Source organism: Dasypus novemcinctus, chromosome 22, assembly GCF_030445035.2.
Source record: "Dasypus novemcinctus isolate mDasNov1 chromosome 22, mDasNov1.1.hap2, whole genome shotgun sequence".
Classification (NCBI taxonomy): domain Eukaryota; kingdom Metazoa; phylum Chordata; class Mammalia; order Cingulata; family Dasypodidae; genus Dasypus; species Dasypus novemcinctus.
In genome coordinates this window covers 43346564-43372060 of record NC_080694.1, presented here as the reverse complement: position 1 = coordinate 43372060, position 25497 = coordinate 43346564, and the positions used below count along the sequence as shown (strand labels likewise).

General features: G+C 38.3%; 1 protein-coding gene across 3 annotated transcripts in view; it reads left to right on the top strand.

Annotated features, from left to right (window-relative positions):
• Positions 1-25497, top strand: part of ELOVL2 (ELOVL fatty acid elongase 2) — a 53033-nt gene that overhangs the window by 2821 nt on the left and 24715 nt on the right. Inside the window, exons 1-3 of one of the 3 annotated variants that reach the window (XM_071210968.1) lie at positions 10291-10330; positions 11637-11894; positions 25278-25341. In XM_071210968.1, the coding sequence (XP_071067069.1) occupies positions 25326-25341 (16 nt within the window). In that variant the 5' untranslated portion in view covers positions 10291-10330; positions 11637-11894; positions 25278-25325. Of the gene's footprint in view, positions 1-10290; positions 10395-11636; positions 11895-25277; positions 25342-25497 lie in introns of those variants that run through there. The other 2 variants (XM_058285224.2, XM_058285223.2) reach the window with 2 other exon arrangements.

The following is a 25497-nucleotide window of genomic DNA, read 5'->3' as shown; positions in this document are numbered from 1 at the left end:
TGCTTTTGTGTTTTTCTTTCTCCTCTATCTAACTTTTTGGTTGAGACACCTCAGTATGATGTCTCTGGTTCATCTCATTCTTCTATGACCCTTATATGATCTTAATAGATACCTAGTATTGCTCTAGATTAGCACTGTCCAAAAGAAATACAGAGAAGGTCATTGGCCTTACTCTCTGTACCCTGTGGCTGCTGAAGAGGTGGTTGGGAAATAGGCATCTTCCGTGCAGATTCTGACCTCGCTGCTGTGGGAAGCACCTTCTCTTCAGGTACTGGGACATCAATGCAAGCCTGAATAAGAAAAACAGTTTCTTCCTCCAAAGCCATGGCATGTTAGTTATAAAGAAATACCACTGTGGGAAACAGTCTTCAGGAGAGCCTAGATGAGCTTATATATTCTCAACAGATCACCCCCCAACTTGCCCTTCAAGTTCTCCTTCAGTTTGATAAGGCTATAACCTCAGCATTGGTTCAGAGGGTCAGAACAGAGTCAATTTCCGGGACTCTCTAAATATGTATAGATTCTGCGATAATGTGTGACTTTTGTATTGAATGAAGTTGAATTCAGAGAGGTGACAGAGCTTATTAAAGTGGATAAAGTGAAAATTGCAGCCTGTGATGGTGAAAAAAAACAAAACAAACTGCCTCTAATAGTATAGAATGAAATAGGAAAAAATGGACTTTTCACTGTGCTGTACTATCAGAGAACTCCAGTAGAAAGAAGCTTATAACTCTGTAGCCTCTTTTTTAAAATTTTATTATTATTTTTAAATTTTTCTCCCCCCCCCCCCCCCCCCCGCCCAGTTGTCTGTTCTCTGTGTCCGTTCACTGTGTGTGACTACTTCTCTCCTTACCAGCGGCACGGGAATCTGTGTGTTTTTTTGTTGCTTCACCTTGCTGTATCAGATCTCCATGTGTGTGGCGCCATTCCTGGGCAGGCTGTACTTTCTTTTGCACTGGGCGGCTCTCCTTACGGGGTGCACTCCTTGTACATGGGGCTCCCCTACATGGGGAACACCCCTGCGTGCACAGCACTCCTTGGCGCATTAGCACTGCGCATGGGCCAGCTCCACACGGGTCAGGGAGGCCTGAGGTTTGAACCGCGGACCTCCCATGTGGTAGGCGGACGCCCTAACCACTGGGCCAAGTCCGCCGCCAACATAACTTTTTAGATGACAAATCAAAAGTTGTTGCCTTCTAGGAACATTCTTTAATAAACTCATTTTAAAATTAAAAAAAAAAAGAAATACAATGCAAGCCATGTATTTTTCTAGTATTCACATTAAAAAGTAAAAAGATGTAAAATTAACTTTAATGATATATTTTATTTACCTCGATCATCCAAATAGTATTTTGACATGTAATCAATATAAAAACTTGCTAATGAGATATTTTATTTTCTTTTTTCCACATGAAATCTTCGAAATCCAGTGTTATTATATGCTCACAGCACATCTCAATTTGGATGATGGCTCAGTAGCCACATGTGACTAGAAGCTTATCGTATTGGACAGAGATACATTGTCTTCCACGTTTACCTGTTATCTCCTAGACCCTTTCCACTCGTAAGAACCTCACTGCCACCTTAAACCTGGCATGACAGAAAGAAAGCTACTCATCTTTCGGGCTCTCCTCTCTGTTGCCTATCGGTGTAGTAATTCCACCAGCTCTTCAGGCTACTGTGTCTGAAATCCGATTCTTATTCTTTTTTCTTTTACAATGTTGATCATCTAATATTCTCATATTTTACTTGAAAATAGCTTTCAGTCTCTTTCCCTCCTCTCTCTATCTCCCTTCCCCCATTCTTGCCTGTCTACAAGGTTTCCTCTTTTATAGACTCTTTGTCTTCAGCAGTTTTTTACTTGAAGTTCTTTTCTTCAAAGCCAGAATCATCATTTTCATTCAGTAGCTAAGCTAGGGAGACTTAGTCCAATGTATTTCAAAGGCTCTGTCCCCTTCTCTCCCTCCCCACCCCTCCAAGGTCTCCTTCCTTCCTGCCTCTTTTGAAAAGTGCATTTGTCTGCCTCTGAATCCCTGGACTCCACATTCTCTCCATTCCTGCATTCAGCCCTTTCCCATGTTATCATAAACAGTTTCTATTTTATAGTTTAATTCCTAGGCATAATGACTTTCCCTTACCAAATATCCAAAGAAATGTAATTTAGCTGATACTATGATATTAAAATGATCCAAGAAAAGAAGCACAAATGAAGAAAGGAGAAAAATAGGGCATGGGAAGGGAACATGAATTTTCAGTGGACCTGACTGACATAACAGCAACACCACACCACTGCCCTGCATGATGATGATGATGATGATGATGGCACCTTACAGTCACATGACGCTTGATAATGAACAGGGCACTTTCTTCTGTGTCTGGTGAACACATAACCATGGCTAAAGAAAGGCACTGGATCAAGAGTCAAGAAATCTGGTTCCGAGGCCTGGCTCTATCCCCCTTGATTAAGTCACAGTGGTTTACTCCACTGCAAAATAAGATATTATCTTTTTCACAGGATTGTTTTGCTAGCATCAGATGAGGCCTCAGGTCCTTTACCCTCCCTGTTCCTTCTGCCTGAATAGCTGTCTCCCCAAGATAGCTGTATGGCTTTCTTCATGGTAACATCATAAAGAGACCTACGTGAGTCGTTCCCTTTAAAATTGGCACCTGGCACACCATATTCACACAGGCTGGTCCCCTACGCTACTCTGTTTTATCCATAGCAGAAAATCTTTCTAGCAACTTACTTACTGCATAGCATTTCTAAACTTTTAATAAATACGGGTTTTTTGTCCATCACTTCCTACCTTACTGCAAGCTTCGTGAGCACAGAGATTTTTGTCTGTGTTGTTGAGTAGTGTCTCTCAAGCACCTAGAATGATGCCTAGCATATAATAAATGCTCAAAAAATATTTGTCAAGAAAGCAAAGGTTAGGTCTCTTAACTACTGCAGTACTCTTCTCATCATATCTCATTTACTTTCCTTAAAGGATATGTTGGGAAATGAACATTTGCTTTGCAAAAATACTCTCGGGACAATTCCTTCAAATAGCAGTCTCCCTTTAATGCATTTAAAAGTATTTATGACAATTCATTTTAGGTGTGTTTCAGTAATATAGCTGTCTCATCAATGCACATATATCTTTGTAACTTTTTAGTAAATGGTAATGTGTGTGTATGTAGTTTTATAACTATTTTTGCACTTTACAATCATTTGTGGAAGGGGGTCAGGTTATGTCATTTTTAAACAATGAAATTTATAATTTTACATTTTTATTAAAATGTTTATGCATTTATAGAGCTATATTTGCATCTTTAATTTGTAGAAGGGACCATGTTATGTTGTTATTTTTATATAATGAAACATATCATTATAGCATTAAGTTCTTGCCAAAATTAAAAATGAGTATCATAATGGTAATAAAAATAGATTACCCAATTTGCTGAATAATTATTTTTACTTTATATACATTTGTTGTCTTTCTGGCCATTTGTTATGATTTGAACACACTGAAAATATGGTGTTATTTTATAGTTAATAATAAAGTAAATGTTTTCAGTTCATTTTTATACACATTATCTCTATGCCTTGCAAAAAAACTTTTGGGAGAGGTGAGGACTTTATTAATATATGTACATTACAGATGAGAAAATTGGGTTTCAAAGAAGATAAAAATTTACCCAAGAAAACATACTAGTGGTGGCAAAGATATAGTATATGCCTATATAGTATACACCTGTATAGTAGACAATTAAGAAATTTACAAGGGAAGTAAGGTAGTGATTCTTTTGACTAGAATGACTCCAGTATTAAGACATTGATCAGAGAGAACAAGAGTAGCTTTTCACAAAAAAAAACCAAAACTTTATAATAAGAGTTAATTATTCGAGTTTATTTCCAAATACTTTGAAGTATTTGATTATACTGCATGCCCAATGGGATCTATGAATTTGACGTATTATTGCTACTCACTGGAACATTTACATTTTTGGCAGGGTTAAAGTTTATTGACAGTCACACTGAGGGGTTAGATTAAAAATTAACTCATGCCTTTGAAGAAGAAAACAGAATGTGTCCATATTGCAAAAATAAAATTAGACCATTTTCACCCTTCCTGAAAAATCACATTCTGGTGAACTGGTTTTCTCCTCTGTCTCTGGGGGAATTGTGCAAAGTTTTCCAAGGCATAGTAGTGAGAAAGAGGAAGCAAGCCTATACCTTGACCCTCTCTCTTCTTATTCCAGAGGCTTTCCTTAAATTGTTAGAAGGAAGACTCCTTCTCTTGAAGCTATCAGCTTTTTTGGCTGTCAAAAATACAGATTTCATGACTTTTTTTTTTAATTTTGAAAGAAGATTTAGATTACATAAATGTTACATTGAAAATATAGGGAGGGGAACAGATGTGACTCAGTGGTTGAGCACTGGCTTCCCACATATGAGATCCCAGGTTCAATCCCCAGCCCCAGTACCTCAAAAAAAAAGGGGGGGGGGGAGTGGGTGGGGGAAATGCCCATAGACCCACCCCTCCCACTCCCACTTTTCCTCATTAGATCTTTCATTAGTATGGTACATTTGTTACAATTGATGAACCCATAGTGAAGCATTGCTACTAACCATGGTCTGTGGTTTACATTATAGTTTACACGTAACACAGTACAATTTTATAGGTTTTGGCAAAATGTATAATGGCCCGCATCCTTCATTGCAATGTCATATAGGACAATTCCAATGTCCCAGAAATGCCCCAAGTTATACCAGTTCTTCCCTCTCCCCCTGCTCAGAACCTCTGGTGACCACTACCTTTCTATCAATGTTACAAGTTCTTCCATTGCTAGAATAATAATAAGCGTACTTTAGACTGTAGTTGCATTCACACCTTATGTTTGTTCATTGAGGATTTGGGGATGGTGATGCCCACTCTGCTTCTGATTGAGAGGGGGCTTAATCCCATGGGGCAGATAGATGGAACTGTCTTGTTTGCAGCTGTAGATACTCTGTTTTTTGGGATGGATGTGTGGCAGTTTGATACTGTTTATGAATTTCAAAAATAGATATTGGATTATGTTTGTAAACTGGTCTCTCTCACTGGGCATATTAGATTCTATTGGATTCAGAGATTTCACTTTTACTTGATTAAACAGTGATTAAGGCTTCGATTGGGCCATGTTCAGTAGGATGTTGCATCCCTGCCTGCTTGGTGGGCAGGGACTCAGAGAAAACTGCACAGCAGAGAAGGAAGGGGGGTTGGAGTTTTGAGCTAGAGCCTGGAAAGTAAGCACACAGAGGAGCAGAGCAGCTGATCCCTGAGAGAATTGAGCCTGATGAGAGAGAGCCGGTCACATGATAATCTACAGCTAAGTCCAGAGAGATACAAGTCCCGGGAAGAGAGGAACCTAGGAAGCCTGAACCCTTGCAGATGACAGCAGCCATCTTGCTCCAACACGTGGCAACAGACTTTGGTGAGGGAAGTAACTTGGGATTTATGGCCTGGTAACTGTAAGCTTCTACCCCAAATAAATACCCTTTATAAAAGCCAACAGGTTTTTGGTATTTTGCATCAGTACCCCTTTGGCTGACTAATACAGATGGTGTCCAGCATTGTCCTTTTGTTAGCTGTCATGCTTTTTAATATCAGTTGTGAAGTGCTGCTTCATGAGGAGATATTTTGGGTTATCAGAAAAATACTCAGCTGGCTATACTTTCCTCTAGTTAAAATTGCAGTTAGGGGTTGTTTCACATGTCATACTTCATAGGATGAGAAATTGTTAATATTTTCAAGGAAGGCTTTACCCTTTTCTCCATTCCAGTTCCTAAAAAGAAATAGCATGTGTCATCGGTCATTTTAAGATACACTGCTTGAAACCTGTTTCAAACTTATATAAGTGTAAAGCAGCCAAACTAGTTTCACTGTTTTTTTTGTTGTCTCTCCTGCTCTTTGATGATTTTTTTAAATTAGAGAGTTGGAGGTTTACAGAAAAATCATGCAGAAAATACAGAGTTCCCATAAATCCTCACTCCCTATTGGTAACACCTCACATTAGCCTGGTACATTTGTTACAATGGATGAAAGAAAATTATTATAATTGTACTATTAACTGTCTCCACAACTTACATTATGATTCCCTGTTTGTTTTGCACAGTCCTATGGTTTAAAAAAAAATTTTATTCTAGTAACACATATATAACCTAAAATTTCTCATTTTAACCACATTCAAATATGTATATTTCAATGTTGTTAATTACATTCACATTGTTGTGCTACCATTACCACCATCCATTACCCAACTTTTCCATCACCTGAAATAGAAACTGTTTACAGTTTAAGCTTTAACTGCCCATTCCCTAACCGCACCTGACCCTAGGTAACTTGTATTCTGTTTCTTACTCTATGAGTTTCCTTATTCTAATTATTTCCTATCAGTGAGCTCATACAGTATTAGTCCTTTTATATCTGGCTTATTTCACTCAATTTGATGTCTTCAAGTTCATCCATGCTGTTGCTTGTATCAGAATTTCAGTCTATTGTATGGCCTCGTAATATTCCATTGTATGTATATACTACATTTTTGTTTATTCATTCATTGGTTGAGGAACACTTGGGTTGCTTTCATCTTTTGATAATTGTGAATAATGCCTCTATGAATATCAGTGTGCAAATATCTGAGTCCCTGTTTCCAGTTCTTTTGTATATATACCCAGAAGTGGTATTGCTGAGTTATATGGTAATTCTGTACTTTCTGAGGAACAGCCAAACTGTCTTCCACAGTGCCTGCACCGTTTTACAATCACAATAACAATGAATAAGTGTCCCTATTTGTACACATCTTTTTCAACACTTGTAATTTAACATTTTTTTAAATAGTAGCCATTATTCTAGTAGATGTGAAATGATATTTTTATAGATTTGACTTGCATGTCCTTAATGGTTAATGATATTGAGGAACTTTTCATTTGCTTTTTGCCTATTTGTACACCTTCTTTGAAGAAATGTCTATTCAAGTCTTTTGCCCATTTTTTATTTGGGGCATGTGTCTTTTTATTGCTGAATTATAGGTTTTCTTTTTATATTCTGGGTATTAAACCCTTATCAGAGATGTGACTTCCAAATATTTTCTCTCATTCTATAAGCTGTCTTTTTACTCTCATGATAAAGTCCTTTGAGGAACAAAAGTTTTTCATTTTGACAAGGTCTCACTTATTTAGTTTTTCTTTTGTTGCTTGTGTTTTGGGTATAAAGTCTAAGAAACTATTGCCTACCACAGGTCCTGAATATACTTTCCTATGCATTCCTTCTAAGGGTTTCATAATTCTGGTTCTTATATTTTGATCCATTTTGAGCTGTTTATTGTATATGGTATGAGGGTAGGGGTCTACCTTTGCTGAGTGAAGTAAGTCAGACACAAAAGGACAAATATTGTGTGGTCTCGCTAATATAAACTAAATATGAAGAATAAACACATGTAATTAAAATCTAGAGTATAGGTTACCAGAACATAGGATGAGAGTTGAGAAAAGGATTACTGAGGCTTAATGTATGTACATTTTTAATTAGCTTGACTGTAAAAGTGTGGAAATGGATAGAGTCGATTATAACACATTACAGTATAACTAACATGACTGGTTTATAAATGGGATTGTGACTGAAAGAGGAAGTGTAGGGATGTAAATGTCAATTGAAAGAAAGCTAGAGATTATCTAGGGACTGAATAACAGTTAATCTGGAGGTGGATGAGGATTGTGGTTAATAGTATAAATATGAGACTATTCGGGTATGAACTGGAACAAATGTATGTCACTATTACAAGGTGATAAGAATATGGTAATGCATGGGAAAAATACAATTAATGTAATTTATGGACTTTAGTTAACAGTAGTATTGTAATATTCTTGTATTGATGTCAAGGTACTCTATCAACACTAGGGGTCAATAATAGAGGGGTATGGAATTTTTTCTTCTGGACTAAAGAAAACATACAAAAATCTACTGAGGTGATGACTGCACAACTCTCTGATGAAAGTGAGAGCCACTGAGTGTACACTTTAGATAGATTGTACAAGGCAAGGCATGGGACTGTTTAACACAATGAACAATGTGAGGAAGATGGGCTATGGTTAAAAGTACAAAAATGAGAGTTTCATCTCTTAAACTATAACTAATATATGGTGTTAGTAATAGGGGATGTATGGGGAAAATATACCAAATGTAAACTGTGGACCAGTTAGTGGTAATAATCTGATGATGTTTTTCATAATCTGTAACAAATGTTCCACAACAATGCAAGGTATTGGTAGAGGGATGACATATGGGAATTCTGTACATTATGCATGATTATTCTGTAAACTTACAACTTCTTTAAAAAAATAAGTTGGCTGTATACGTGAGGGTTGATTTCTGAACTCGCAATTCGATTCCTTTGGTCCATGTGTGTGTCCTTGTGCCAGTACCACTTTGTTTTTGTGTTGTTGTTATTGTTGTTGTTGTTTTTACTTTGTTTTGATTACTGTGGCTTTGTAATAAATTTTAAGATAGGGAAATATAGGTCCTCCCACTTCATTCTTCTTTTTCAAGATGGCTTGGGCTATTTGGGCCCCCTTCCCATTCCATATAAATTTGATGCTTGGTTTTTCCATTTCTATAAGGAAGGCTGTTAGAATTTGGATTGGAATTGTGTTAAATTTGTAAATTGCTTTTGGTAGAATTGACATATTAACAGTATTTTGTCTTTCAATCCATGAACATGGAATACCCTTCCATTTATTTATGTCTTCTTTGATTTATTTTAGCAGTGTTTTGTAGTTTCTTTGTTTTGTTTTGTTTTAAAAATTTATTTTTATTTATTTCTCTCCCCTCCCCCCCAATTGTCTGTTCTCTGTGTCCATTTTGCTGTGTGTTCTTTGTCCTCCTCTGTTGTTGTCAGCGGCACAGCAATCTGTGTTTCTTTTTGTTGCGTCATCTTGTTGTGTCAGTTCTCCGTGTGTGCGGCGCCATTCCTGGGCAGGCTGCACTTTCTTTTGCGCTGGGCAGCTCTCCTTACGGGGCACACTCCTTGTGCGTGGGGCTCCCCTTCGCGGGGGACACCCCTGCGTGGCAGGGCACTCCTTGTGCACATCAGCACTGTGCATTGCCCAGCTCCATACAGGTCAAGGAGGCCGGGGTTTGAACTGAGAACCTCCCATGTGGTAGACAGACACCCTAATCACTGGGCCAAGTCCGCTTCCCTGTTTTGTAGTTTTATGTATACTACACCTTTATGTCCTTGGTTAGATTTATTCCTTGACATTCGATTCTTTTAATTACTATTGTAAATGGAATTTTTACTTGATTTCCTCTTCAGATTACTCATTACTAGTGTCTAGAAACACTACTTTCTCTTGGGTGTTGAACTTTTACCCCATAACTTTACTTCTAGTAGCTTCGTTGTGAATTTTTCAGGATTCTCTGTATATAGGATTGAGTAATCTACAAATAGGGAAGTTTTGTTTCTTCCTTTCCAATTTGGATGCCTCTTTTATTCACTATGTTTGTAAATACAAACTCCTTAATTGTGCTAACATATGTACATATAATGTGTGTATATGTATCTTTTGGGGGGATATGTATTTTTTTTTAATTTGTCTCCCCTTCCCCCCGCCCTGCAGTTGTCTGTTCTCTGTGTCCATTTGCTGCGTGTTCTTTTTGTCCACTTCTGTTGTTGTCAGCAGCACGGGAATCTGTGTTTCTTTTTGTTGCATCATCTTGTTGTGTCAGCTCTCCGTGTGGGCGGTGCCATTCCTGGGCAGGCTGCACTTTCTTTTGTGCTGGGCGGCGCTCCTTATAGGCACACTCCTTGCCTGAGGGGCTCCCCTACGTGGGGACACCCCTGCATGGCAGGGCACTCCTTGCGCACATCAGCACTGCACATGGGCCAGCTCCACACAGGTCAAGGAGGCCCGGGGTTTGAACCGCGGACCTCCCATGTGGTAGACAGTGCCCTAACCACTGGGCCAAGTCCGCTTTCCAATATATATTTTTAAACTTCCATTCTTCTAGATTTACTCTTTTCAGCAACTCCTTATCAGTTCAATGAGTTATTCCTTGGTCCATGTCATTTAAATAGAATATTCTAGATTTGCAGAAATGTGATAAAAATAATAAGCAATTTTTTTTTGAGGTACCCAGACCAGGGATTGAACCTGGAACCTCATATGTGGGAAGCCGGCACTTAACCATTGAGCTACATTGGTTCTCCTGAGTTAGTTTTTTCATTTGTTAGCTTCTTATTTGTTTTTTTGTTTTGTTTTGTTTTTAGGAGGCACCAGAAACTGAACCCAGGACCTCCTCTGTGGGAAGTAGGTGCTCAACTGCTTGAGCCACATCTACTCCCTCAATTTTTACTATAATATATCTTAAAAGGTATTTTTCATAAAACACAGAAGAGTAAGTTTAAGAACTGGAGTATTGACACCAAACCTTTTCAAATATTATTTTACCTAAACATTATAACTCTTCGTGTAATGAAGGAGAGTTATTTTTGTTATATTTGATAATATTCCAGATAGCTATGATAAACCCCAGTGAGAAAAACAGGGTGCACTTTTACAAACCGGCCATAGATCCTGTTCTGTTTTTCATATGCTGGATACCTATAATGCCAGAGGCCTTGTTATGTGAGTTAAGAGTATAGCCAAAGGCATATTTCTAATGATCATGTTGGAATTACACATGAATAACAGCATAATGGGATGCTTATTTTACTAATTCTAATATATAGTTGGGGTTTCTGGTAGACCAAGATGGCAGTGTAAGATGCCCCATAGTGCCATTCTCCCACTGAATCCTTGAACAGCTAGCAAAAACTAGCAGAGCCATCTTCCTCAAAATTCCAGAAAACAGTTAAAGGTTTGCAGTAACTAGGAGAGGGCTGATGAAGAAACTGCAGCTTTAAAAATTGTAGGAGAAGCTCATTCACCTTTGCTGGACCCTCCCTCACCCCTTCAGCACAATGTGGACACAGCCTGTGCTCCAGTTGCGGGTCCCTGGCCCTGTTCTGGAGGGAGCAGAGGAACCCCACGTGCCTTCTGTGGTGCCTGTATGTTGGTGCCAATCTATTGGGCCAACAGCCTGAAAGACTAAACCAGGAATGTCATTTCAGGTTTACTCTCCCAGAACTTTCCCTGTAGGCAGAAGCAGCTTGTGGACAGCTAAAGCAATGTAAGAAACAAGTCAGAGTTGCATGTGGCAAAGAATTACCTGATTTAAGTTATTCAATAGAGCATTCAGAAGGAGGGGAAATTTTATTTCATAGGGAGTAGTGGGGCATTTGAATTTTTGTAAATGGGGGAATTCTTAAGGCTATGAGCAAGCAAGCCCAGAACAAGACATAGGGTCAGAAAAATCAAAGAGAATTCTACACTTTGTAGTTACCTCAGGCTGATCTTCTTGGCAGGAGGGCTGAACTCTGTGGTAGAGTGATAGCCAGTACAGAGCCAATTTTCAATAACTGAAAGGCATGTTTTGCACTGGTTTGTTTTGTTATCTCCTGGCACTCAAGGAAATCTCCATCATATCACTAGCTACTTTAGCTACAAACTTAAAGAACAGACAGCTCAGGGACTAAATACTAGAGGTAACACTTTAAAATATTAAAATTTACAGTGTGCAATAAAAGATTAAAAGGCAAGGAAATAGGAAATGATGGTCCATCTAAAGGAAATTGAAAAAATCTAGAAACCATCTATAAAGAAGGACAGGTTTTGGACATACTATACAGAGACTACAAAATGATCCTCATTATGCTGAAGGAGATAAAGGAAAATGTGGAGAAAGAACTAAAGGACATCACAAGAACAATGAATGAAAAATATGAAAGTATCAATAAAGTGGCATAAAGAAAAATAAAGACCTCCAATAAAGGTAACCATATGGGTATTATAAATGCCAGTACTGTAGTGTTGTATTTTTTAGTATGTAAAGCCACTTTTCACTTCTTCCAGGTTCTAAAATGCAAATGCTGTGCTACCATTACTACTATCCTTGACCAAAACATTTCCGTTGTTCCAAATACATTTGTACATTTAAGCTTTTAACTTCCCATTCCCTAACCCCATCCCCTGGTAACCAATATTCTAGGTTCTGACTCTATGAATTTGCTTATTCTGCTTATTTCATATCAGTGAGATCGTACAATAATTGTCCTTCTGTGTCTGGTGTATTCCACTCAACATGAAGTCTTCAGGGCTCATCCATGTTGTCACATGTATCAGAACCTCCTTCCTTTTGACAGCCTAATATTCCATTGTATGTATTTACCATATTTTGTTTATCCATTCTTCAGTTGGACACTTGGATTGCTGCGATCTTTTGGCAATTGTGAGTAATAATGTAGTTAACAGCACTGAAAAATATATCTAAAGTGGTTAAAAGGGAGATGTTAGGTTGTATAATATATGGTAGCAGAATAAAATAAAACCTGTGGAATTGCAGTGAATTCTTAACTTAGACCATGGATTATAATTAATAGTTAATAATAAAAATGTGTTTTCATTAATTGTAACAAATGTCCCACACCAGTGCAAGGTGTTAATAAGAGGGTGCTATATGGGAATCCTATATTTTATGCATGATTATTCTATAAACTCACTACTTTTCTAATTAAAAAATAATATGGTGCTTAATTGTACACAATCTCTAGGGTGATGAAAAAGTTTTGGTAATGGATTGTGGTGATGGTAGCATAACATTATGAATATGATTGACACCTCTGTTTATTTGAATGTGGTTAATAGTGGAAATTTTAGGTTGTATATATAGTAGTGGAGTAAAAGTTTGTTTTTTTTTAAACAACAGTAAAAACATAGGGCTGTACAACATAAACAGTAAACCCTAATGTAAACTATGGGCTGTAGTTAATAGTATATTTATAATACTCTTGTCAATTGTAACAAAGGTAACACCCTAATGCAAAATGTTAATAATGGGGGAGAAGTGGGTGTAACTCAGTGGTTGAGCACCTGCTTCACATGTATGAGGTCCTGGGTTCATTCCTTGGTGCCTCCTTAAAAAATAAAGAGAGAGGATATATAGAAATCTGTACAATTTCTCTAATAAAATATTAAAAATCTAGTTAGAAATCTTGAGGCATATATACTTCATGAATACTTGCTTGTATAATCTTTGCATCTATGTAAATGACACTCAACAGTGACTAATTCAGTCATCATAAAAGGAAAGTTTTTGTATATGTCATTGAGGTTGGAGCCCACAAAGCTTGTTATAGTGCCAGAGTTGTGAGACAAGAACCTGGGACTCTTAATTCATATTCCAGTATTTACTACTTTATTATAGTTATTTCTAGCCTTATAGGGAGACAGTAGTCTCAGTGGCTCAAGGTAATGGCATTCCCTGTAAGAGATTCTATCAAAGTTGGAAAACCCATTTTAGTTAAATAGGGTTTTAATTAATATATATTGTATCGAGTCCATCTGCATTCTAACATCATTCTGCTAAGTGCAAGCAAGCTGTTCTTATTTTGGGTTTGACATGAATATATGTTTTATTCTAAAAGATTTTATGCTGAACTGAAGTAACCCTTGCTAGTCATGGGGTTAAATAGCTTTCTCTGTGAATATATTTAAGTTACTTCTGTATTAGAGAATTCTAGGGACAGAAGGGATAGCAAACTAGAATGAACAATTAGGTGCAAAATCGGGCTACTCTTTACTCCAGTTCTTCAAAAGGGAACATTAGAAAAAAAGAACAAAAAAGCAATGTAAGGTTTTCCTTTCTGATTGTTACCAGCTGCTCCCTTCATAAGTCTCTTAGTAGACTCAAGACTGATATAGTAATGAGACAATGGACATGAAAAACCTAATAAACAGCTTTGGTTTCCCACAACTCCTCGTTTGTCAAGTGAAACAAAAGAGGCTCTTTATTTAAGAATCCATTTCTTGGTGGCTGTCCCAGATGTCTGTAATGTAACACTTCATCCTGAAGCCCAGGATTACTGTAAGAGTTGGCTTGCCCCACCTGTCACAGCCAGGAAGGGCCACAGAAGATTCCCCACCACGTGCTGTCCAGCTGTGTCTTGGGAGCCCAGCGCAGCACTGTCTGGCCTTTTTATCCCAATTGCTACTGGCTAGTGGGCCTTTTACATGTTCAACCGTCGGGCTATTTTAAAGCTATACAAATGAGTTGGCCAGACTTTCTCCTTTAAAAAAATAAAACACATAGGCTAACATCTCCCTCTTACCTTTTCTAATATACCTAGACCCAACACCCATTTTTATACAATCATACTAGCAAACTTTAAAGCTGTACTTCTTCAGAAACTAATTTTGGACACCACTGGAGGAACAAATAGAACCACTGATCAGGCTAGGCACACTAGTGAAGTGGGAGCCAGGCTATCACAACTGCAGCTCTCACCTCGCTGCTCCCACCGCACTGTCCTGAGAGCATGACTGCGTCCAGTGTCTTAGAAAAAACTCAGGAATGTTTCTAACCACCCCTCCCTTCCCAGAGTCACTGCTCATTAGTGCTGCTGAATCTATCCTTTTTCTTTTACAGGTTGGGAGGGAAAACAATGTAAGTCTTTCATAGATGCGTTAACTACAGTGTAAACATTCTTTTTACCAATACAATTCTAAAAAGCTGTATCTAAAAATAATCAAATAATTTTTGAGTGTGAAAGGTTAAAACTAGATAAGGACTTCTGTCAAGAAAATATTTTAAAATAATTGTACTTTTGTGTTTCTTTAATAAAAATCACGTAGTTTCGAATAGATAAGAACAAATTAATATACCTACTTTTAAAAGACAATTGGTTTATAGTCGCTTTAAATTACTTGTATAACTTAGAATGGTTGTGCTTTCCTGACTTGACTTTAGTTTTTATGGTACACTTATCATTTCAAATAATCATTTATTCATTTTAAACCTTACTTCCAACCTATTAAAAGTTCCAGTGAAGATGTACATTCAGAAGAGAACTTGTTTGCATTTAATTCAACTTAAAAAGTGTTGAATGAAAGAAATGTCTGAAGTAACCCAACTTACCAAACAAATTAACTTAAAAGCGTGTAGATTTCAGTTTCAGTGGTTTATTTCAGTGCTGTCTCCTCAGTTCATTTCCAAATTATGCTTCAGTCCTATGACATTGGCACCATAAATGAAACAAAAAAAATATTGATGCAGTTACTATTTACTGTTTTATGTTTCATATCATTATATCTGATAGTAGCTTTAAAATTTTTACATAGGGAAAGAACAGGATGGCTATCTCATTGGACATGGGTCAAGGGTGAGGGCCAGAGGTGAAGGCTGCTGCTGCTGCTATTTAGCAGTTTAAAGAAAATTGAGAATGCATAAATTGTCATTTTCAATGAATGGTGGTGAAGGGTAGTGGCTGCTAGAAATTATTAGAGGATGCTGACACCCCTCCAACCCTTTTTCTTTGTGCGACCATTGCACAATGCCATTTCTACTTGACTTACACAAGGCCATTGAAATCTTTGCTTTCCAAGGGGAAAAAACTATCCCTTCTCTCTGAACTTGCTGAGGGGTAGATGTAACAGTTTCTCTCAAGTGTGCTGGTGGGAAATCAAAGCAGATTTGTCCACTGAGTTTAGAAAAACTCATCCTGCTTTTCTTTCCATTAACCATGTTGCTCTCCATAAAGCCATTTTAATACATACATACATACTTTTGTACTGTAAATTTTAAAAGTAGTGGTCTGCATAGGCCTAATAGGAAAGGTAAAACCATTGTTTTACTTAAGGAAGTTTTCACACTACAAAAGGCTTTCAATGCAATTTAATAAAAATTATTTATCAACAAGGAAAAGGATAGTAATATTTCATGAAAATGCTCACTTATCAGCATTCAAAATAATAGCTCAGTAAGAACCCAGGAAGAAGAATGTGTAACATAATGCTAAAAAAAAATGGGAGAGGGGTTGTCAGAATGTCAGACTCTTACAAGTACATAATTTTCTTTATTTTTACAGAATATCTCAGCTAAAGCAATGAGGCATAGCCACACATGGTATATAGCTTGCAGTAAATCATTTTGTCTTCTTCCTTTTATCATCTATAAAACAATATTTGTCACCTCTTTTTTCCCTCTCCCATAGAGTTGTCTGTTTTTATGTTTATTATTAATTTTATGATGATTATTGACTTAACTGAAATGAATTAAGGCAATATCTGCCAAAATAACATGACATTCAAATATCTAAAATTAGTTTGTTAGACTCTAACCATCACAAGGCAAATTGGGGTGTCCTTATATCTCAGGCTGCAATTTGGCCTTTTGACTATTTTCCCTTTAATGTCTGCTAATTACGCTCAATTTGAGTTGGCATTACCTGCATTGAAATATTATGGGAAAGATATGATTTTCCTTTGCTTCCTAGAGAAGACTTTGCACAGGGCTGCGTGGATAACTGTCAATTTGGAGTGATAATATATTGCCAAACAAAAAAGTGTATGATAAAGATTTGATTCAGGAGCTAAGGACTCTGGATTGGTCCATAAATCCCCATAGTGGTTGGTTTTATAACTTGAAAGAAGGAAAATATAAAATAATCTATCCATATGACTCATATATTGTCTTGCTCAGTCTGAGCAGTAAAAGAACTGTGTTTTGATTTATCATAAATATGCTGAAATTCTATGGAAATGATTGTTGGTTTAAAAATTAGAAATAAAATCTGGCCCATGTTTTTTCCAAGATACCACTAAAAGCTTCCCTTTGTTTTCATATTCAAAAGGATTCCACTTGTACATGCAGAATGGCCAACCTGCTTCTCCTCTGGTCAGTACTTGATAACCAAAGCACATTCAAACAGATCTCCTTTATTGCTGCTGTTAATTGTGAAAGAGCTTTATTCTTCTCCATGACCCCAAGTTCAGAAACTGGTCCAGTTCCAAGGTGTCCTGAATACAGATATCTGGCTTTGGATTAAATCTCCAAGGATTTTTATATTCACTCACCACTTTCCGTAGAGGCAAAAGTTGTAATACTCATCAAAATATCTTGAATTACAACCTTAGTAGCATTGTTAGCTTTTTTTGTTCCTCACATATTCAGTAATCACTGAATGACTATTTCCTATTTGTGAAATTGAAGCACTTTGTTTTTTCTCTAGCACATTTTATTTGCTTGAAATTAAGATAAGTTATGTATCTTTATTAGAGAAATTGTGGGTTTACAGAAAAATCATGCATCAAATATGGAGTTCCCATATACCACTCTAGTATTAATACCCTGTGATGGTATGGGACATTTGTCACAACCATTGAAAGCACTTTTTTATTATTGTACTATTAACTAATACAAAGCAAGGATTTGAAAAGATATTTTCACACCAATGTTCATAGTGGCGTTATTCAAAATTGCCAAAAGGTGGAGGCAACCTATGTGTATTAGTCAGCCAAAGGGGTGCTGATACAAAGTACCAGAAATCTGTTGGCCTCTTTCGGTACTTTCTTACCAAAGTCTGTTGCCACGTGTTGAAGCAAGATGGTTGCAGGTCTCTACAAGGGCTCAGCCTTCCTCTTCCTCTTAAGGCTCCATGGGCCCAGTTTCTTCTGATTTCAGCTGTGGGCTGGAGGGCTCATTTCTTTACCTTCTCAGCTGCTCAGGGCTCTGGTCTCTTCAGCTGCAAACTATCAGACGAATGGCTCAGCTCTCTCCGGGGCTCCAGAATCAAAATTGGCAAGGTTCTGTCTCTCTGACTTCTGTGTGCCTTTTTCTGTCTGAGTGTCCGTTTATATAGCCCACCAAGGGGCTGAGTCACCCTCACTACCTGGTTGAATCAAAGCCCTGATCTTGATTTAATTAAGTAAATGTAAAACCTTTGATTTGAGTACAATCAAAGGTACCACACCCAGAGGAACAGACCAGTTTACAAACATAATCTATATCTCGATTATGCCTTGGAAGACAAGGAATTTTTTTTTTTTTTTTTTTTAAAGATTTATTTATTTAATCTCCCCCCCTCCCCTGGTTGTCTGTTCTTGGTATCTATTTGCTGCGTCTTGTTTCTTTGTCCGCTTCTGTTGTCGTCAGCGGCACGGGAAGTGTGGGCGGCGCCATTCCTGGGCAGGCTGCTCTTTCTTTTCACGCTGGGCGGCTTTCCTCACGGGCGCACTGCTTGCGCGTGGGGCTCCCCCACGCGGGGGACACCCTTGCGTGGCACGGCACTCCTTGCGCGCATCAGCACTGCGCATGGCCAGCTCCACACGGGTCAAGGAGGCCCAGGGTTTGAACCGCGGACCTCCCATATGGTAGACGGACGCCCTAACCACTGGGCCAAAGTCCGTTTCCCAAAGAAGACAAGGAATTTTATATGCTTGTTTACATGTCCACTTATACCCATCCTCTAAGTCTTCTAGGTCACAAATGTGGACACATTTAGGTTCTTCAAATACATGGTAGACTGACATCATTCCCACAGGAGACTGCCAAAAAAGGTATCGACGTTTGACAGCCACCCCAGGCCTGGAAACAACCTAGAGAACTCATTATGTAATGGTATTCTCGTCGCTGCCCCTCGCCCTCGAGGGGAGGTGCTGTCGCTCAGTTCTATACAACTGAGCCGTGCCGCTGAGGTTCCTGGCAAATTGCAAGAGTTGTATCTGGTTAGTCCGAAATATAATGTGAATGGGCCCTCTTTCTTGACTTGTTGTCATTTAACACTTCACATTTAGTTTGCTCTGAAATAGACAAAAAAGAAAAGAAAAGGATTTGAACATCATGTCTGTTTTCAAACTTTGTTTTGTAGTGTTAATGGCTTTTGCTCCACTAGTGAATTCTAACCTTTGCTCATTTTTAAAGAGCAATGAAGATGGGAGTTGGTGACGGTAAATAACTATTCTGATTAAGGGTCTTTAAAATGTTCTACATAACTTTATAGACAAAATAAAACAAGTATCAAGATCTTGAACCCCCAGATGTGTATGCAGTATAATGCCTGTAATAGATGTGATGGATTGAATCATGCACTCTAACAAAATACATGTCCTTAATCTTAATCTGTGTTCCTGTGGGTGTGACCCCATTGTAAAGAGGACCTTTTAAAGATGTTATTATTATTTAAGGCCAAATTGAATCAGGTGGGTTCAATCCATACAACTGGGGGGCCTTATAAAGAGAGGCAAATGCAGGTGCAGCCAGTCAACAGAAACCAGAAATCACGGAAAGCCAGAAGTCAGAGGAAACCAGAAGCGCAGACGCAAGGAGAGATTGCTGTGTGACTGCTGTCACTACAGCACAACAGACTTTGGAGAAAGCGTGCCCTTGTGGACATCTTGACATTGAACCACTAGCCTTTAAAATCATGAAACAGTAAATGCTTATTGTTTAGGCCAACCCATTGTTTGGTATTTATCATAGCAGCTCTGGCAGCAACTAAGACAGTAGACAAATACCTGAAATTATAAAATGTCTAAAATATAAAGAAAGAAAGGAGGAAAAGAAGGAATGGAAAGGAGGGAGGAAAGGGAAGAGACTGGAAGAGAGAAGAAAAGGTAGAATAAAGCACATAAAGGAAGGGAGGAAGGAATAAAGAAAAGAAGGGAAGCATGAAAGGAAGGGAAAGAAAGGCAACAAAGAAAGTAAAGGAAGAGAAGGAAGGAAGGAAAGGAGGACAGGAAGAGAAGAATAATACAAAGGACTCTAGAGTCCTACTATTTGGAGATCAGAGAAAGCATAGGCAGAGTGTTTGTGGCTGGGGTTCCCTTTGACCTTGCTTCTTATCTCGGCTTCTGTAGAATGGCCCTCAGTCATGGTGACAGCAATTCTGATGGCTAGGCTGCCTTTGCCGAAGGTGTTCAAGAGGAGGGAGTTCGCAAGGTGATCCAAGAGTTCACAATTTCAAGAAAAGACCAAAGAATAGTCCCATTTGAGAAGGCCCTGATTTATGTTGAGCAGCAACCAGGGTGTTCAGGTTGGGTGGGAATCCTGATCAGCATCATGGTGGCAAAGAATTAGGCATGCTCTTCAAGGTTCTCCTTGCTTCCCAAGTACCCACAGAAATGGCAGTGAGGTGGGAGTGAATGCTGATCCACCCCATCAGCACTGGGAGTGGCCTGTTACATGGCCAGGGAGACCATCTCCACTCTCTGTAGACTGTCAGTCCAGTGGATCTGCCTCAAATGAGTCACCACGACCTCCAAGTGGTCCTCCTACTGGCAAGAGAACAAGAACCAGGTGCAGCACAGCACCTGGGTGTTAGTCGTGTAAATGCAGAACTGCTTCCTGTGGCGGGGATGACATGGTGTTAGAAGTGACAAGGGCCATGCAGGAACAGTGGGTGTGACGAGGTCAGTGGACGCCAGCTTGCTCCGGCTGCTCTGAGTTAGGACTTTCCTATTAGATGGATACATTTCTTGTGCTCTTGATTCTTCCATATAAATTTAACTTTCCACATGCCATCATTCCCTATTTCTTGAAGATCATCCTTTAGCATATCTCGTAGTGCATTTCTGTTGGCTATAGATTCTCTCGCTTAGCATATATGAAAATGCCTTTATTTGACTAATTTTGGAAGAATATTTTCACTGGATATAGAATTCTGGGTATGCAGGGTTTTGTTTTGCTCCCTGTGCAAAACGTCTCCCCCCGCCTCCCAGTTACTTAAAAAAAATTATCTTTATCTTTGGCTTGCTTGTGATGTTTAAAGTGTACAATATACACCTGTGAAGCCATCGCCAGTCAAGATAGTGGCTATATCCATCACCCAGAAAAGTTCTTCCTGTCACTTTGTAAACTCCCCCTCCCCTGCAGTGTCCAAGCACCCGCTAGTCTGCTTTCTGTCACTATAGATAAGCTTATATTGTCTAGATTTTCAGCTAAGTAGAATCATACATTATGCAGACTTTTTTGGTCTGGTTTATTTCATGCAGCTTAATAGTTTTGGGGATTTATCCATGTTATTGCATGTACCAGTAGTTCATTCCTTTAAATCACTGAGTAGAATTTCATTATACAGCTAGTCTACAAATTGTTGTCCATTCATCTGTTGATGTACATTTGGATTGTTTCCAGTTTGTAGCTATTAAAAATAAAACTGCTATGAACATCTGTGTACAAGTATTTGCCTGGACATATTCTTTATTTTCTTTTGGGTTAGTACCTAGAAGTGGCACAGCTGGATCATATGGTAGGTAAATATTTATGTTTTTATGAGACTACCCAACAGTTTTCCAAAGTGGTTATTCATTTTACATTCCTACGAGTTGTGGTAGGTGATCAGGGATATGCAATTAAATAAGGTCCTCCTTACTTCCAATCTTTCCATTCTTCAATTGTTGCTACAATTTGGAATTGAATTCCAAGCCATGGAACATGGATTTTATTATGTGAACAAAGAAATCACTCAAGTTGTTGTGAAGGGGGATCAAGGTTGTTTGGGAAGCGAGTTCTGTGGCCTCAGGAACTTGGAGCATGGTTTGGAAGGGGAAAGTTGTGGCCATGGGTAGGCATGTTCCCTGGGCTCAGAGAAATTTTTTGTCCTGTGTGGACGGGTATGGCCCAAGAAGGACCAGAGCCAGTTCTCTGAAGTATGGCGTTCGGGACAGCAGCCCTTCTTGCCCAGGTCAAAGGATAATACTGTTCCTCTCTCTTAACATCTATCTAAATTCTAACCACCTTTAAAAACTCCATCTTGTAAAAATTTAGCAGTTCCTCTAAAAGTTAAATGTAGAATTACCATATGACCCAACAGTTCCACTCCAGGGTATATACCCTGAACAGATAATTGTACATAAGTGTTCGTGGCACCATTATTCACAATAGCCCAACTGTGGAAACAGTCTGTGTCCTTGACAGATGAATGGATAAACAAAATGTGGTATATCCATCCAATGGAATATTATTATTCATCTGTAAAAAGGAATGAAGTTCTGATAGATACTACAGCATGGATCGACTCTACAGCCTTGAAAACACGCTGAGTGACACAAAGGGCAAAGATCTTATGATTCCACTTACATGAAATAGCTAGAATAGGCAAATTTATAGAGACAGAAAGTAGGTTAGAAGTTACCAGGACTGGGGGAAGGGATGGGGGGAGTTGTTGCTTAAAGGGTACATAGTTTCTGTTTTGAGTTTGGTAATGGATGGTGGTGATGATAGTACATTGTAAATGTAATTAATGCCACTGAATTAAATAAAGTTGCTTAAAAATGGTTAAAATGGGAAATGTGTTATACAATTTTAAAATTTTTAATTAAAATTAAACCAGAAATGTTGGTTGAAAGAATGAAGCAGGTGCATGGAGTTTGTTGTTTTTTCTCAGCTCCTAGTTTAGGGCTTTTATTTTGAGAAATTTCTCAGGATGTGTTTATATTTACATATATAAAACCTAGTGTTAAATACCATTTGCTTGTTCAGTTTCTACTCTATCAGCCTTTGCTATGCGTTCATCCTCAGTTAACTCCCTGTACTTATGTTTATATTTTAGCAATCTGGCGTAAGTCTTTGTTTGCCCTTCTGACCTGATCTCATCATTGTATATTTAGACCACATCCTTACTAACCATATTAACCCAGAGAGAAAGAGGTAATTTTTATCAGGTTCTTAATTTTCCCAGCAATGACTTTATTTCTATCTGTCATATAGTGTACTATAGACCCTGGCCATAAACATTTCCCAAGGATTTATGCCTCATTGCTTTTGTATGTGCTAATCCTTCTTTCTGGAATGCTCTTTCTTTCCTCCTCTGTCTAGATCAGGGGCTCTTAACCTTGTTTGTTCCACAAACACTTTTGCCAATCAGGTGAAAACCACAGACCCCTTTCAGACTGTAGCAGCAGATAGTTTTATGACACTCATCATCAGCATGTCTTTAAATTAAATTTTAGGATTTTTCAAGATTAGGTTTTACAACTTTCCCATAATTTCAATACCTGACAACTGAACACAGTTTGAATGTCTTTTTAAGTGGTCATTTTTGGCAAACATTTAGAAATTCAACATTTAGAAATTCAAGATGGCTTTATGATGCTGCATCATAAAGCCATCTCCGCCATCCTTACCATCCTTTTTGCAGGCAGTTCAGCACTGCACTCTAAATATGTTACATCAAAATAAAAATCATACTAAGTCAGACTATACTGTGTATTATTTAATAAATATATCATACCTGCACCAACATGTCCCCACAAGAAAAGTGTTGTGAATTTCAGCTCATGCTCACAGACCCCTTGTTTAGAACCTTTCTTCTAGAGTCTCTTAAAGCTCAGCAAGGGCATCATCTCTTCCTGGAAATCTGCTCTCCCCCATCTAAGTTAAAGCTCCTTCTCTGTGCTCTATAGACCATCCCTGGAACCCACTCTCATAATATTTAAGACTGTAGTGCAGTTATCACTGGTTCACCTATTACGCTGTCTAGACTGCAGACTGTGTGAAGGTAAAGACCGTGTCATTTGACTTTGTATTTCAGCATCTAACATAGTGCTGGCTCAAAGTAATGCCCAAATAATTTGTTAAGGAATCAATAAATTAATGAATGAATGGGATGCCTCCTTCCCATTCATCTCTTTCATTCTCATCTCAGCCCTCTCTTCATATCTACCCCTCCTCTTAAATATCCTTTGCTCTCTTACTTTTCTTTTGTTTGTTCTTCTCCTGCTATAAATAAATGTATGCAGAATTACAGAAATACATAATACAAGCTTTGTGACCTTTAATTAAAATGTCCTTACCTCTACAGATGTTGGAAAATGGATTTTGAACCCTAGCAAACAAACTGAGAAGGTTTAAACATTTGTAGGTGGATGTGGCAATAGAGGAACGATTTCATTGGTATTTGTTATGAGGTGAAGACCTCGGTAACATTCCTCTTTGCTCAAGAATGAGAGGCCTCTGGACAGATCTGCCCTGTTCAGAGAGCAGCACAGGTTAGATTGTGTCACACTGAGACACTGGCCTTTCTCAAGCCTGGAGGTTTTCTAAGATGTCATACAAGGAAACCAAAAATAAAAACAATGGCAAAGCTTTGTTTAGCCCAGATACATCATAGAGAAGTTATGAAATAATGAAAATAGATTTCCTCTCCACACTGGCCAACAGAAGTAGGTGCTAACAAATGTTAGTGTCTAATCCCTGTTCCCTTCCTAACCATGCTGGAGTGTCCAAAGATCTAACTTTCCTTGAAATTTCTCTCAGTAACACAGAGTTCCAAATAATATTTGACAGCCACCAAATATGCAGATCCTCTTTTCAGACACCAATAAAATCAGTTCCCCTTTGTGGCACTTAGTTTTTCTTTAAAAGCTAGATGCTTTTGGTCTCTTGACTGTACTCCCTCTCTCCAATATATAGCGTGTTCCTGAAGGCTGTCATAGGAGTTCACAGAGAGTCAGGGGCAGTCCACTGGCCCAGAGACTCTCATGGGGATCCTTTCCTGGGAACACTGGGCAGTGCGCTGTCTTTTCTTCCCTTAGCTTGAGGAAGTGCTCTGGACCTGGATCCTCAAGTTGTCCCTAAAGCAGGGGTAGGAACACCCTACCAGGTCTTTTGAGCAGTATGAAAGCAGACAAGCCGTAACAGATGCTGACTCAAGAGGCAGCGGCCAACTTTTCAACCTCGTAATTCTTAGCAACAATTTTCCAAGTCCCAAACCAAATCCAGTTAAAGTGGCAATAATTTCTCTGGTAATTATTCATTTCTTTATACAGACTTACTTATAATTAAATAAATAAATTTATTTAGTAATATAAAAAAGCATTTTAAAACAAAAAACCGAAAAGGTAATGGAAAAAATAGCTTTAGTGCTCAGTTTCCTAACTTGAAATTAAATCCTCTTGAAATCTTTACAGTCAGCTTTGTGAAATGCAATTCAGCTGAACTTTCATTTAAAAATTGCATTTTTATCCTAAGGGAATAGACTTTCTCTGTTGTTTACACACAGCTCCTGTTAATTACAATATAAGTTGGTTATGGAACAGTCTATGCCTCAAAGTATTTTAGGTATAAATGCAATTAAGGTCAATAATCCTTCAGTGTGTAGATGCACTGAGCCAGCTTTTCAGGACTCTTCTTGCCTAAGGAAATGTAAGAGGAAGTGTTTCCTTCCAAACCCTGACTAGCTTAAGAAAGGTGAGGCTGCATTTACTGGTCTACTTTCCTTACGTCTGTAATTATTTTATTCAAAAGTCCTTGGAGCTGGGCTATGGGAGATGCTATCACCTACATGGTGGCCGTGGTGGTGGTGGTTTGTTGGCTTGTTTGGAGAGTATCAAAAAAAAACACAACCACTTAAGTCATTTTTTTTTTTCTTTATCTTTTCAGGAGTATCTAAAGGCCGTTGATGATGAAATAAATGCTTTTGTGGACAATATGTTTGGACCTCGAGGTGAGGGAGCTATTTGAGGATTTAATATGGGAGGAACACAAAGGGGACTGCTATTTAATTTCTATAATTATGCAATGTCTGATGTCTTAAAAATAATATGGTACTTAACATTTAGAAACCTAAATTTCCTTGCCTTTGGAACACTTCTCCCAGGAC